Consider the following 14,196-nt stretch of genomic DNA (forward strand, 5'->3'; position numbering starts at 1 on the left):
ATTTGTCAGCCCTTAGTTGTGTTGAATACTTTCATTTTTTTCCTTGTGTAGTTTGAAATAACACTCCATTAAGAATGAAATACTACTTCAATATTACTGACTTTTATTATTTTATGAGAAATTTAAAACACCATATTAGCAAACATCTTTTTTCTTCTCTTTCTAAACCCGTAATCTTATTGGGGTTTATACTTGAAATATGCATTTTGTACATTTTATGCATCTATATTGGAGGTGGGTGTCTTTCCTTTCTGTAGAGATGTCATTGATATCCTTCTTTATAAGTCAGCTGAGAGAAGGCTAAACAATGTGGATCAAACAAAAAAATGTCTTGCTCCAGCAACCCTGGAAGAGGACAGAAATACAACTTCCCGTCTTCAGAGTGCTGCCATACAATTTATTTGTTATATAAAAGCACCTGCTACTAGGCTTGATTCAAATTTGGGAAGTTGCTCTGTTTCCATAAATAGGTAATAGGAGCTGTGTAGTTTATCAGCTTTCCCTTTTTATGTATCCTCCCAGAAAGCTCAAAACTGCTTAAAAGTAGCACAGCTTAGCCTAGCTTTTCGGTATAGTTACTACCTACATGATTCATTATTGGTTCACAAATATATAATATTTCAAAAGGAGTTGGGAAGACTAATGAATTTCTATTCTAGCTCCAATAGACATGTCATTTTTAATTTGTTGTTTATGTAATTTGATAAGAATATGCCATTTTATACATGCTGATGTATTCATCTTAAGGTCTTTTAAAACCAGATTTATATTGAATGAAATAATTCCATGGAGGCTTTAAATAAGCAGGTCTTTTATTTGATCTTCTAGTTATCGTAAATGGTGATAAATATAAATAGTGAAGAGGGCATTATGCCAAAGAATAAGCAGCTGTTTGTCAATTTCTTGATATCTTTTCTAAAAATGGCATTGAGTCAATCCTTTTATCTGGGCCTTTGATACAGTATGATCCACAAATTGAGCTAGTGAATATGACCTATCGTTCAGTCCTGAATTCAGGAATAACTAAGTTCATTTTTTTGTTTGTCACTATTTAAGAAACCTTCTCACATTCTGCCTTTGCTAGTGTAAAAACACGACTAATCTTTTGGAGCTTTTATATCACAACTGCTTTTCTTCTATATCTTTTTGACATATTAGGGGCAGGTATTTTTACCAGAAACATGAAAAGCAAGAGAGAGAGCACAGTTTTATTTTTTTACATAAATCTATAATGAATAGTGGAATAACTTGAGTTTTAAACAATTTCTTGGGTAGGTGCTAATTTAAACTTTTAATTTAAACACTTGACCGAACGGTAATGTAATGATAACATACGATGAAAGTCCTTTAGTTCGTAATAAAAATAAATAATTATCGAGGACTTACTATGTTCCAGAGCATGTTTATATTGTTCACTCTCACTCCTCATAAACATCTCCACTAGAAAGTAAGTTCCATGAGGGCAAGGATTTTTTTGTTTTGTTTTGGTCACTGCTATTCCCAGTAGTTCTGAAAAAAATTAACTAACTACCTATAACATAGCTACTGTTATTAAATTGAGGAAATCAAAGCATAGAGGGCTAAAGCAGCTTGCCTAAGATCACATAGCTAGTCTGATTCCAGAACCTGTACTCTCAACTTCCATTATATCCTGCAGCCTCTGTTGTCTCTAGAGAAATAATAGCTGTCACTTATTCATAGAGTTAATTGTTAGAGGTCTATGATAGTCTAGTGGAGGGTTTCCCCACATAAGCACTATTCACATTTTGACCTGGATATTTCTTTTATGTCAAAGGCTTTCCTGCTTATTGTAAAATATTCAGCAGCATCCTGGCCTCTACCCACTACATACCAGTAACAACTTCCCAGTTGTGAACAATATTCAAAAATGTTGCCAGATGTTTCCAGATATCCGCTGGGAGATAAATTTACTCCCCTGATTATGAAAACCACTGATCTAAACCTTTACAATAAAATATCAGAGAAGGCTGGAAGTACGAGTAGGTAAACACCTGGCATCATCTTTAGAAAAGTTTGGGCTTCTTGCTATGCCACAGTGAGTTCAGAGACAAGGTGGGAATTAATTTGTTCTGTGACCATAAGTATGATTGTATCAGAACCTGAATTTTGTCCCTCCTTTATAAGTATTCCTCTGAAAACACAGACTTATATAACATCATATCTTTCCAGTTTTTCCTTTTCATTTATGAAGAGCATAAAATCCTTGGCAAGGATTTTAAAAGCAATACCTTTTCTTTCAAAGCTTCAAATACATTTCTAGTAGAGGAGAGATTTGTTAGTTCCTAATTTAGTAGCGCAATCGGTTTTGCTCTAATACAATACATATGTTCCTAAAAATCACCTCACTCTGCAAAATTGGGCAATGAAAAGCTTGGGGCTTCTGTGAAAAAAAATGGATTTAGGAACATACCACTCAAAAATTTTATTGGTGACACATAAACCAATAAAATAACAAGTGGTTGTACAGTTTCACACATGTTAAACGGTTAGGATATACAAAAATACTTCCAATATACTTTGCCTTGAAAAAGACCTGCAGTTTGCTTGTGGAAATGGTCATTGGAACAGTTTCAGCTTGTGAGTTTTTGGGAAGTGTTGGAAGTAGGGATATCTGAAATTAGAAAGTTGTATCACTACATGTGGGTGGGTGAGTGTTTCATAAAACAGGCAATTAACTCAAGTAGCTGGTAGATGTTCGCAGTTATATACTTGTGCAATTTGTGTATTGTGTGGCTGGAATTCTATTGGGTGCAGTTTTGTGCATTCTCCTAGAGTTTCTCACAGACAAGATCAGGCATAAACGTGTAATTTATGTGATGCTCAAATTATTCTCTAATGTATGAATCACATTGGAACACACTACCATACAAGGGGTATAGCAAAACTAATGATACTCTTGATCTATCTTTTGAGACCCTTAAAAAAAAAAACTTGTGAACTACAAAAAGAATGGCAAGTGTAGGATGAAGACATATGCTTTGTAAATAGTGCTGGGAACAAACTTTGGTAGACTTGGTGAAAGGCTGGGAATCACTGTCTTCCCTGCTCTTCCCCATGGTCCTGAGCAGTCAATCTTTGGAGCCAAGGACAGTGACCATGACTTGATACTTAACAGTGGGTCAGCCACCTCCCACAGTACCCAGTTGCTATATGCATTAAAGAATTAATGTATTATGTATTAAAAGAATTCTATACATTAACAGATGCCTTTGTGGAATTTTTTCCCAAAAGACTCATTTGGATTTCATTTATATTGATTATCATGTATTGACTCTCAGTATTTAACTTATATTTTTAATTTCTGTGAATGACATAGAAATTATGTTTGTCCTTTATCAGTACAATACTTAAAATGCAACAGACTATAAAAATGAAGTGTAAATACCAACATAATAAAAAGAAATGATGTGGAAATTAAAAATATATTTAAAATAAATTTTTAGGTATGTAAAGATGAACATAAAAATACATTTTTACAAGAGCAGTGAGGATGGACAGTCTTATCAGGTAGTGGAAAATTACCACATTTCAGTAGTTCTGAGACTGGAATTGATATTTTGGTATGTCATACTTTTAATTTATTTTAATTCCTTTTTGACAAAAATGATTAGAAAACATCACTCTGGTTTTTCTATTTGATAAGTATGTTTTATAGGAGATGACAGTGTTTTTATTCTAATTGCCTGGAAAAATCTTATTTTTTCTGAATTTGATGTTTATAGAAACCTAGTAATCTTGAGTGATTATCACTTAAAATACATCACTGTACAGATTTTGGGATTTAACATTTTAGCAATGTACTATGTATATTTTTTAAAACTACTAACCAAGAGCCAGATTTTAGTATTATATAAGTCAGAACAAATGAATAAACATTTGAGAGGACTTCTTTGTTTACTTTATATTAACAATTAGACAAATGTAGTAGGAGAGGTTTTTTTTTCCGTTAAAAATAGTAAAAAATCTTTCCTGTTAGAGTGTCCTTGTAATTTTATATGAATTTTTATGTCAGTTTAATATCATAACATTAAATAAAATACTTTAAAGACGTAAAATAAGAATATAAATATATTCATATTTCACATTGGTTTTAGCCACCAGTCTTTTAACTAAGATGAAAGCTAAGATTTTTATCTAGTTAGTTTTACTTTAAGACATTGTGCATCCTTGTCTAATGGGTACTCAAATCTAACGAGTGTTCAGGAAGTCAGTGTAGTCTCTTAGCTCAATAACCATCACCGAGCCATGTCATTATATTTTAGAGCTGAAATGTTAGGATCAGAGTCTACTGTAGTCCTCCCAGGTACAATGATATAGCAGAGGAAAATAATGCAATATCTAGGAGGTTGTTTGTTTTCTTTTTGCAATATTGTTTTTTTATAAAAAGGATTTTGTATATTTCTGTTTTATCCACTACTCAACCAATTCTAACTCTTTAACACTTCTTCCCAAAGAAAAACTTACAAAAAAAAAAAAAGAAAGCTATCCTCCATTTTTTATTAAGATATCTAGTCCCCATCACAGGTTCCTTCTTCCCACAGCGTTTTATTCTGTTCAAACACCAGAATGTGTCAGAATTTACATACCTTGACACATTCGTAGTATTCATCACATTTGGGTATTTTAGTATTTTCCACTATCTCCAGAAGCTATGCTTTCTTAGATATTCTGTTATCAATTTATTTCTTATTATGTAAACTCATATCCCACATGAGACCTTAGTTTCCACTATTGTATTTTTTTAAATTGGCAGGTAAGAATGTCACTTGCATACTTTTTACATAGTGAAAACAACACCCCAAATAAATATTTAAAACCCACCAAATCTTAACACCTGTAGAATGTGTATGTATAAAGACCAACTACCACAAAAAGCTGATAACTTAGTAGTCCTGTGTACTTAGTAGACTAAAGGAATAATACACAGTTGTCATTATGTAATTTTTAAAAAACTATACCTGTACCTTTTATATGGTTTTAGTTTTATTTAATGGCTAGAATTTCAAGTACTGAGTTACCAATAAAAATAATATTAATAAAAGTTAGGATTTGGAAAAAGAACCTAAGTAAAGTCTGCCAGAAAGTTTGTGGCTGGTGGTTATAGACTTCCCACAATCCAGAGCACTTCCAATAATCTTTTAAGATTAACAAAGCAATATTCAGGACATCTTAAATTTTCTCTGTAATGAAAATAAATTTTCTTAGGTTAGGCACACCAATAATAGGTTGTTTTATGGTATAAAACCCAATGGGGAAATATTAATTTTCAAATAATAATCTGTTATTTAACATATCAGTGTATATTGCATATTAGTTTGGGCACCTGGTATGTTTGGCTTAGATAGATAAATAGTTTCGGGTTTTTTTCTACTCATTTAAAGAAGATTGTAGGAAACCTAATAGTTTTATTACTCAGCCCTGAAAAAATAGTATTTCTTATGCAAAAGTCTTAGGCTCCAAAAAAATAATCATCCTTTCATTCAAAGCAAATTTTTTCAGCAAAACAAGTAGATTTTTCTTTGTTTCAGTTGTCATTTGTACATTTCCTTTAAGGATTTTGTTTTCTCTCCATTCCAATTTTCTGTAGCATATTTTCCTCAAGTATCATGGATCAGTCTCATTACACTATTTATATAAAGATTCTTTTATAAAACAAGAACACCATAAATTATTGCTCTTCCAGTGGTACCATTTATTTTTTAATGTGCTGGTGCCCATATAGAGTACTGTTAGGTTATGGGGGCGGTTTATATGTGAATTTAGTATTAGGTGCCTAAATTGAGATACAAAATAATGTAAGTGGGTAGGTACTCATACTTATTTTTGCGGCCCACCTATCAGATGTAAAATGCAATGATCAGGGAGCCAAATCGACTTACCTCTGCTTTAAAACAAAAAATAATTGAGGTCAGACTGGAAAAGTGAATTTATCTGTATTATAAAACTGTAAGTAGCATTTACACGCGTGTATACACAGTAGGTAGTCGAAAAGGTGTATTTAGAAATTTCAACACTTGGAGATTTGAATTTCATCTTCTTTATTCACTAATTTTAATGTTATAATAAAGAAATGGCTATTTGCTACTAGACTCTTAGAAAAATGTTTGTGATAGGAGTACATAAATTTTCTCTTTTTGTCTTTTCTCAGCCATAATGAAAGGAAAGTGACCTGTAAACATCCAGTCACAGGACAGCCATCACAGGACAATTGTATTTTTGTAGTGAATGAACAGTAAGTAAAGAGTTTCATGGAATCCCTCTGTTGAAAATAGAATTGGCATTGAGATTGCTGTTACCCATATTTAAGACAAAAAATTAACGGCTTTCTTATATGAACATTTACAGTCAAGCATGATAACAGAATGATGTCTGTTTACTATGTGTAGTATAGAGAAATTATTTTAAAAAATTTTTTAATGAGGAATGTAATTTCAAAGGCTGTTTTTACAGTAGTTCCAACAGAGAGTAAGCTCAAGAGCCTCGGGTTTAAGGTCAGAAACTGTAAATTTGGTCAGATTGTTAAACTAATTTGAGCCCAGTTTCTTATCCTTAAATCAAAGATAGTGATAATTACCATTTCTCAGGATTTTTATAAGCATCAAATGAAATATGTGTGAAAATATTTTATATATTATAAATCTGTTCACAAATATTAGCTTTTGATATCATTGTTATTGTTTTCAATATTGTAATAGCTAATTTTGTCACTACATTTTTAAAGTTTCCAGTTAGATGACCAAGTAAAATATCTGTAATAACAGTTATTAAAATGAACATGCTAATAACTTATGTTGTGATTCGAAAAAGTGTTAGTTATGTTTAAAGTAGCTGTAAATATTAAGCTTTGACTATAGAACTTTATTAAGCTCTAACTTGTATCAAACTATTTTGAAAAAGTAGGCTACCAACATTGTGAACCTTAGAGAAGCTTTATTTTAAAGCAGTTTACGTAAACAGCAAGTTCTAGCATTCTGACATATTATATTTTCAGGACTGTTCCAACTATGACATCTGAAGAAAAGAAGGAACGACCTATAAGCATGATAAATGAAGCTTCTAACTATAACATGACTTCAGATTATGCAGTGCATCCAATGAGCCCTGTAGGAAGAGTAAGTTATTTTGCTTACTGTTACTGATAGCTGATATAATTGGTAGTCACTATTTTGCTATTACTCTGAATAGCCTTTAGAATATAAATAATCATTTCATTTTTTTATTACATGAACCTAATTACATTAAGGGTAATTGACGTAAGAAGCAATGGCTTGGAATATAAAGTAATATTATATTTTAAGAATTTAATGACTTACATTTTTAAAAATATGAAGTTCAGATTTTGAATAATTTCACAAATGCAATAATGGATGTTTAAGAGAGTTAGAGTTTATTGAATTAAGTTTTAAAGGTGAAGATTAATATAATAATGGCCTAGAAATTCTATTTTCTGACTACTAAGTATGCCTAGATGGAGCAAATTTATACTATTTAAAAATAAATGTAAAATCCCTTACTATGAAAGGGAAACTCTATACCAGTATGCTTGACGACTATGTTGTATTTAGAATCAACTATATGAAAAGTGCCATAACCATATATATATAGAAATAGAAGTGAGTGGTTTTCTTCAGCAATGACAATGTTAATTGTTTAATCTGTGATCCTAGAGTTGTATGTCTACTTTAAAACTTGTTATTGCTTCTTATACTTTAAAACATAATGTTATTTTAAATTTAGAATTTTAATATAAAAATTTCTTCAAACTCTGAAAATTTGCTACTAAATCTGAATAAATAAATAATTGCCTTAAAGGTATTGCTAATTTCCTAAATTAATGAATATTGAGAGAATCAAAGGATGATAAAGAATAATCTTATTTACTTAAAAAACAATATATTTAAAACAACTATTTTATGATAGTAAAACAATTATAATAGTAAATTATGGTTAATGTAAAGAAATAGTCACTAGTTATCTACTTTAAATGCTTGTTAAGGTTTTAGAAATGAAATTTTGTAAAATATTATAAGTGTGAATGTAAATTTTCAAATAACAATTTTTAATTCTCGTATGACATAAAACACTAGTAGGATAACTGTATTATAAGCTTCATTAATGTATTTTAATTAAAATCTAGAAAAATGATAGGTGGATTAAGGCCCACTAAGTGATTGTCTGGAAAGAAAATTGGATCTGTGCCTCATACTTTACACCAAAAATTTTCTAGATAGATGAGGTGCTAAAATGTTAAAAACAAAACTAAAGTACCACAAAAACAGTGGAAGATTTAGAAAGAAACAAACAAACAAACTAACTCAGAATGTAGATGGGCTTTCTAAATATGACTTAAAACCCAGAAGTCAGATCAAGAAATACAACCATAGAAAATTATCATGCATGCGTAATATCTACGATTCATGTAACAGTTAAAGAAAAATTCCTTTGTAATTAATAGATGTAGAGCATCAATAAGAAAAAGGCTTATAACCCAGTGTTTAAATGGGCAAATACGGAAAATCACTTTCCTGAAATAAAAAATGGAATTTTACTCTTAAAATATATGAAAAAGATTCTCAAATTCATTTGTAATATGAAAAATGCTAGTTAAAACCAGAAAAGGACATCATTTTTCACTTCTCTGATTTACAAAGACTAAAAAGATTTATGACATAGGCGAAAGTGTGAGTAAGTAGGCATTCTTTTTATGTAGTGAGCTCCAAAAAATAGTGAAATTGAAAAGAGCGGATATTGTAGATGATGTCATTTGAAGAGGGAAAAAAAAGATATTCTGCAACCAAGAAAACAGTTATTTTAGAAGGATAGACACATAGATACGCAGTGATACTGGTTGCCTCACAGGATTGTGAGTGAGCGTTGTTTGGGTGCCGGTGCCCAGGGGTGAGAGAGAAGTAGAATGTTTCTTGTTTTATATTTGAGGTGTTTTTTTGTTTGTTTGTTTGTTTTTCTTTTCCTTTTTTTCTTTTTTTTTTTTTTTTTTTGGTACTATTTGAGTTGTATATTGTGTTTCAACATTATCTGTTCAAAAGTAAATTAAAATTTATCAGAAATGTGCTTTAGGAAAAATGTGATTGATTTTGGGCCTTAACATTTTATTATGTACTAAACATAAAACGAAATTCTAATGAAATATGCTAGATTTCCAAAGATTATAGATAAGTTGAAAGATGACTTGATATTATTTACTTTCATAGAGAAATTAAAATTCAGCTTCTTTTTTTGTTGTTGTTTTCTACTACTATTTCTGCCAAATATAGCAATATCTTAAAAGATTGTATATCCTTATGTGTACTTTTAAGAATACAGTAAACACCAGCTGTCTGGTATCATTCAAGTTCAGAGTTACCCATAAAGAAAATACTACATGACATTAAGCAGATCTTTCCACTCTTATTTTGACTTGATGTGATATGTTTGTTTATATTTTATATCTAAGTGTTTCTCTTGTGACTTGATGCTAACTTTCATATTTAAAACAGCACTGTTAAATGCAGATATAAAGGGAAAATTTGTGTTATTTTTTTTATTTTTAAAGCTGTGTTAATAATTTTTACTCAAGGTTCATTCAATTTATATAACATGTGGGACAAAATACTGACACACCCAGTGCCTTTTTAAAAATTGTATATCCAGATTTAAAGGAGAGATTGTAGAAAAACTTGTGATTCTTCTGTAATATCCTGGAGGAAGAAGTCTTTCTTCACAATTCTTACACTTGAAAGAGCTAAACCAGCAAAAGCAGAATTGCAATAATTCATCTGAAAAGATTAAGTATTCAGAGTAATATGAAAAGAGATTAAAATTATGAAGATGAAATATAAACTCAAATATCTAGTTCTTAATACCACATTGTCTATTGTGCTTTTTTCTATTTAGACCTCACGGGCTTCAAAAAAAGTTCATAATTTTGGAAAGAGATCAAATTCAATTAAAAGGAATCCTAATGCACCTGTGGTTAGACGAGGTTGGCTTTATAAGCAGGTATTTTTTTTTTATCCTATTTGGTGTGAAAAAAAGACGGAATCAAAAGAGAATTTTTCGGCCAAGTGTACCTAAGATTTATTATATTATATGAAATGGAGGAAGAACTGTAGTCATCCGGGTTCTTTGACTTCTTATTACCACTAAAGAATGTTAGGGGAATGGTGAAGAAAGAAAAGGTAATGGATGTTACTTAGAACAGGCTGTGTGTTATAGACATTTCTAGATTTGAAATATATTGTATGAAATGTAGGAATAACATGCTAAAATTATCCAGGCAGAAATATTTTTTAAATGGAAAAAAACCTACAGAGGTATTATTCATTTTTCTATTCTTTTAAAAATCATTAGAGAAATGTACAATTATATACTTCTCTGCCTTAATTTATAGACAAATCTGATCATAATTTGAGATTTTCTGATTTTTGGATTTTTTCTTTTATGCTCTCAAGACTACTTTCTTTAGTATTGATGCTGGGTTTTTTTGTTTGTTTTTTTCCTTTTTCTTTTATTTGCTCAAGCATGGTTCACTTTCAGACATGCTTATAAGTTGAGGGTTATATTGTTCTATTGTCTGGGAAACCTGATAACTGAGCTTTTTTGGAACTTTGTCATTAATTTTGGAATTAGTAGGAGTGCATGTACATTGGGTTTTATGACATCTATTTTGACTGCTTGGAGGCTGTTTTCCTTTTTACTTTTTGAATTGTGGCTAGGTTTCAATAAGTAACCACCAGATAACTGAGATGATATATTTGGCATTCAAGACCTTTATCTTTGTTCTGTCTCCCCGATTCTACATGTATACAGATGATACAGAACAAGTTAAATAATAGTTCTTTGATGATAGTGCATATTTCTTCTGTCAAATATTGCTAATTGCTTTTGGATGACCTAATAATTATATGCATTAAAATTCATAATGAATTTGATATGAAACATTCATTAAACATTGTTCCATGTGAAAGTTGGGTAGCAGCTAAACTAATGTATTGGAAGAGGACCATCTTAAAATACAGAGAATTCCCAATCATTCAGGCAAATTAGTTTTGCCAATTTCTCACTAAGTTAATTGGTTATGTAACTTGTATACCAACTTTTCATTTTTATTTAAAGATATTATATTTTACCTATATGATATTTAAACTTATTAAAGCTAAAAGATTTTTTAAACTAGTCTTTCTAGTAAGACCAAATTATGTTCAAATAGCTCAGTGCAGTATTGTACCTAATTGAGTTTATGGGAACTCCTTATTTAAAATGATTCTAATTCTTGTTTCTTGATCCCTTGGTTAATTTATTACTGCGAAAGTTACCAACCAATTTCTCTACCATGAGTGCTTATTTTTTAATAGGCGTGACTTATAGAGAATATTTATTTGCAGAGGTGCTTAAAAATCTAAACTTTTTAAAATTATCTGTACCAAGGAAAGAATATAATTAGGAAATTAAAAATACCGTATACCCATTTTTTGTTTATTTTTTGTTTTGGTCTTTTCCTTGCATAGCTCTCAGTTTTAAGTACAGTATTTTACTCTGAGAGATTTTCATCCATGTATTTTGTTGTTGTTATTGTTAAGTCATTATTAGATGATGGTCACAACTAGAAGAAAATTAAGAAATATTGCTCAATTAACATCCAAACTGGCCTTTTTTCCCCCTGGTATTCATGTTTCATTTTCTCTTTCAGTTTTGCTTTATTGCCTTTGGGAAATGTGGAAAGATAATTTTTATTAAAATTGTAATTTTGTTTGAGCTTGGTATTTTTATGAATTAAATTACTTAGAAAGAGCTGCCAAATAGGCACTCTTTTCTGCAGGATGAGCAAAACCCAGACTGTATATGTCAGAAGAAAAAATATTTATGAATGTATTTGTATGCTAAGTTTCCTTTAGCACAGTCATTTAAAATCACATTACCTTTGGAATAATTTTAATCCACATATTTTTCTTCTTGTTGAAGATTAACATATTTATTAAATTCGATTTACCAGAATCATGTACTGCTTCATGGTTACATTATCCTCATGCTAACAGACATGTTTGTTTAGAAGAGTGAATTTCACATTGCTTACCAATATGAAATCAAATTAGAATGCTTCAACAGTATTCCTTTTATATGATAGTATTACTCTTCAGAGACCGTTGTACTTGGGAATATCTTAATATGATGCAAGTCCATAGAAAACTACGCCAAAATTTTGATTGGCTTTTTAAATTTCTGTGTAGCATATATCAAACACACCTCATTTTTAAAATTTATTTTACATAAATGCACCTGAAATGAAGTCTAACTTTCTGAAATGAAAAAAAAAATTTTTAACGTGCTGATTTAATGCAGGACAGTACTGGCATGAAGCTATGGAAGAAACGCTGGTTCGTGCTTTCTGACCTTTGTCTTTTTTATTACAGAGGTAGGTGAGTTTATCATAAACTAAGTATATTTTATAATTGCAATACAATATATGTTAAGTATTAGATCCTTTTTTAAAGAAAAAATGTCAATCCTTTTTGTATTTTATTATTAACAAATAGCAGAAAAATCTTTTCTTCATTGACATATAATACTGAGAAATTGAGTTAGGACAGAAGACAATATAGTGTTTCAAGCAAATTAGTCTGAATTTTGGTCCAGTTTCTATAATCTAAGTGTGTTAATCTGATTAGTTTTGTGTAAAGAATATATGAATCTTCATGCTATAATTTTATCCTTGAATTCAGTGCCTGATAGACTTTTTTTAAAAATCATGTGTTTGATGAGATTATTTTTGTGTCAGCTTTGTTAGATCTAGCTGTAGGTCTACTGGGCAGCCAGTTTTCCTCAGCAAATAATTTTAGACTGTCAAAGGCTACTCTGATGTATTGGCACATTTTAAAAATTACAAATAAATGTATTTATTATGATTCCCTCCAGCCTCCCTCCCAACACACACACACACACACGCCTTTTTTTTTTTTTTTTAAGCAAACATTGACAGCTTCCCTGAAACATGGCGCAAGTTGTGGAAGGGGTATATACCAGGCTGTCAGTGTTGATGGAGAAGAAATAAGGGTATTATTATATGGAGTAGCAGTTTTTCATTTATCCCATATGGATATCATAAACTCCTTTTTATGTGTTTTTTAGGTTAGTAAATTATTAATATGATTTTAACTCAGATCTGTGCTCATGTGCTTATATAAGTCTGTTAGATACTACAAAGTTGCTACCTAATAATGAAGGGTGTTGTACATAGGCTATGATTTCTGTAGAACTCTGCTTCAGCTGTAATATAAAATCATGAATCTAGACAATCACTTCTTCCTTACTTTAACTGTTTCTGGTTGGAAACAGTTACTAAAGAATTAGATTGTCAGCACATAATTAATAATTAATAACTTTAATAACTATATCACAAGATTTTAGAACCATTTAGCAGTTTCAAATTTTACTTTATGTGATTACACAAAAAAAAAAATGTGGCATAATTTTGCACTCATCTATCAAAGCAATAATAATACATGTTAACCTTTAAAATTTAAATTACTTGAATTATATTTATCTTATTTCCCCCAACTGCAAACTGTGGTTGAGAAGTACTGCTGAGTCAGAATTAACCAAACCTATAAAATTTCATTTTGTCAGAGAGATGTTGGTCAGGCTGCAATTGTGGTATTATCTTTAGTTAAGTGCCAAGCTTACTCTACAATTTTCCTTAAAGGTTTTCCCCACTCTTTCAGAAAAGTCAAGAGTTGTAACTCAGACATTATTCCTAAGCTTATAAATTTTTTCCAGTATATTTATAGACTGTTCAGAGCTTTGAATGAGAATAAGAAAATATTTGTTACTTCTCATATAAAAATTTCTTGATGTTAATTTGCAACAAAAACAACACTGAATTCCTTATAATTTGCTATTGTTCACGGAAAGGTGCTCCTCATTACTTTTATTAAAATAGGAAGACTTTTCACCTGATTTGAAAAAGTAAAGTTCAGAAGCTATGTTGAGTATGAGATTTCATACTGTTATTAACCCTACACATTTTACATTCAGTGTATTTATTAATTTTAGTATGGTTCCTCAGATAGGAATAGTAGAAAAAGAATATAGAAAGGAAAGAAATACCATTTAACTCACTTCTATCCTTATATGATTGGAAAGAAGTATATGATATTATATACTTTCACTGTTTTATCA

General features: G+C 30.4%; 1 protein-coding gene across 1 annotated transcript in view; it reads left to right on the top strand.

Moving 5' to 3' along the window:
• Positions 1-14,196, top strand: part of PLEKHA5 (pleckstrin homology domain containing A5) — a 191,522-nt gene that overhangs the window by 107,864 nt on the left and 69,462 nt on the right. The window contains exons 4-7 of the mRNA XM_025047374.1: positions 6,170-6,253; positions 7,013-7,133; positions 9,916-10,020; positions 12,361-12,433. Coding sequence (XP_024903142.1) covers positions 6,170-6,253; positions 7,013-7,133; positions 9,916-10,020; positions 12,361-12,433 — 383 coding nt within the window. The remainder of the gene's footprint in view (positions 1-6,169; positions 6,254-7,012; positions 7,134-9,915; positions 10,021-12,360; positions 12,434-14,196) is intronic.

Source organism: Pteropus alecto, unplaced genomic scaffold (assembly GCF_000325575.1).
Source record: "Pteropus alecto unplaced genomic scaffold, ASM32557v1 scaffold103, whole genome shotgun sequence".
Taxonomy (NCBI): Eukaryota; Metazoa; Chordata; class Mammalia; order Chiroptera; family Pteropodidae; genus Pteropus; species Pteropus alecto.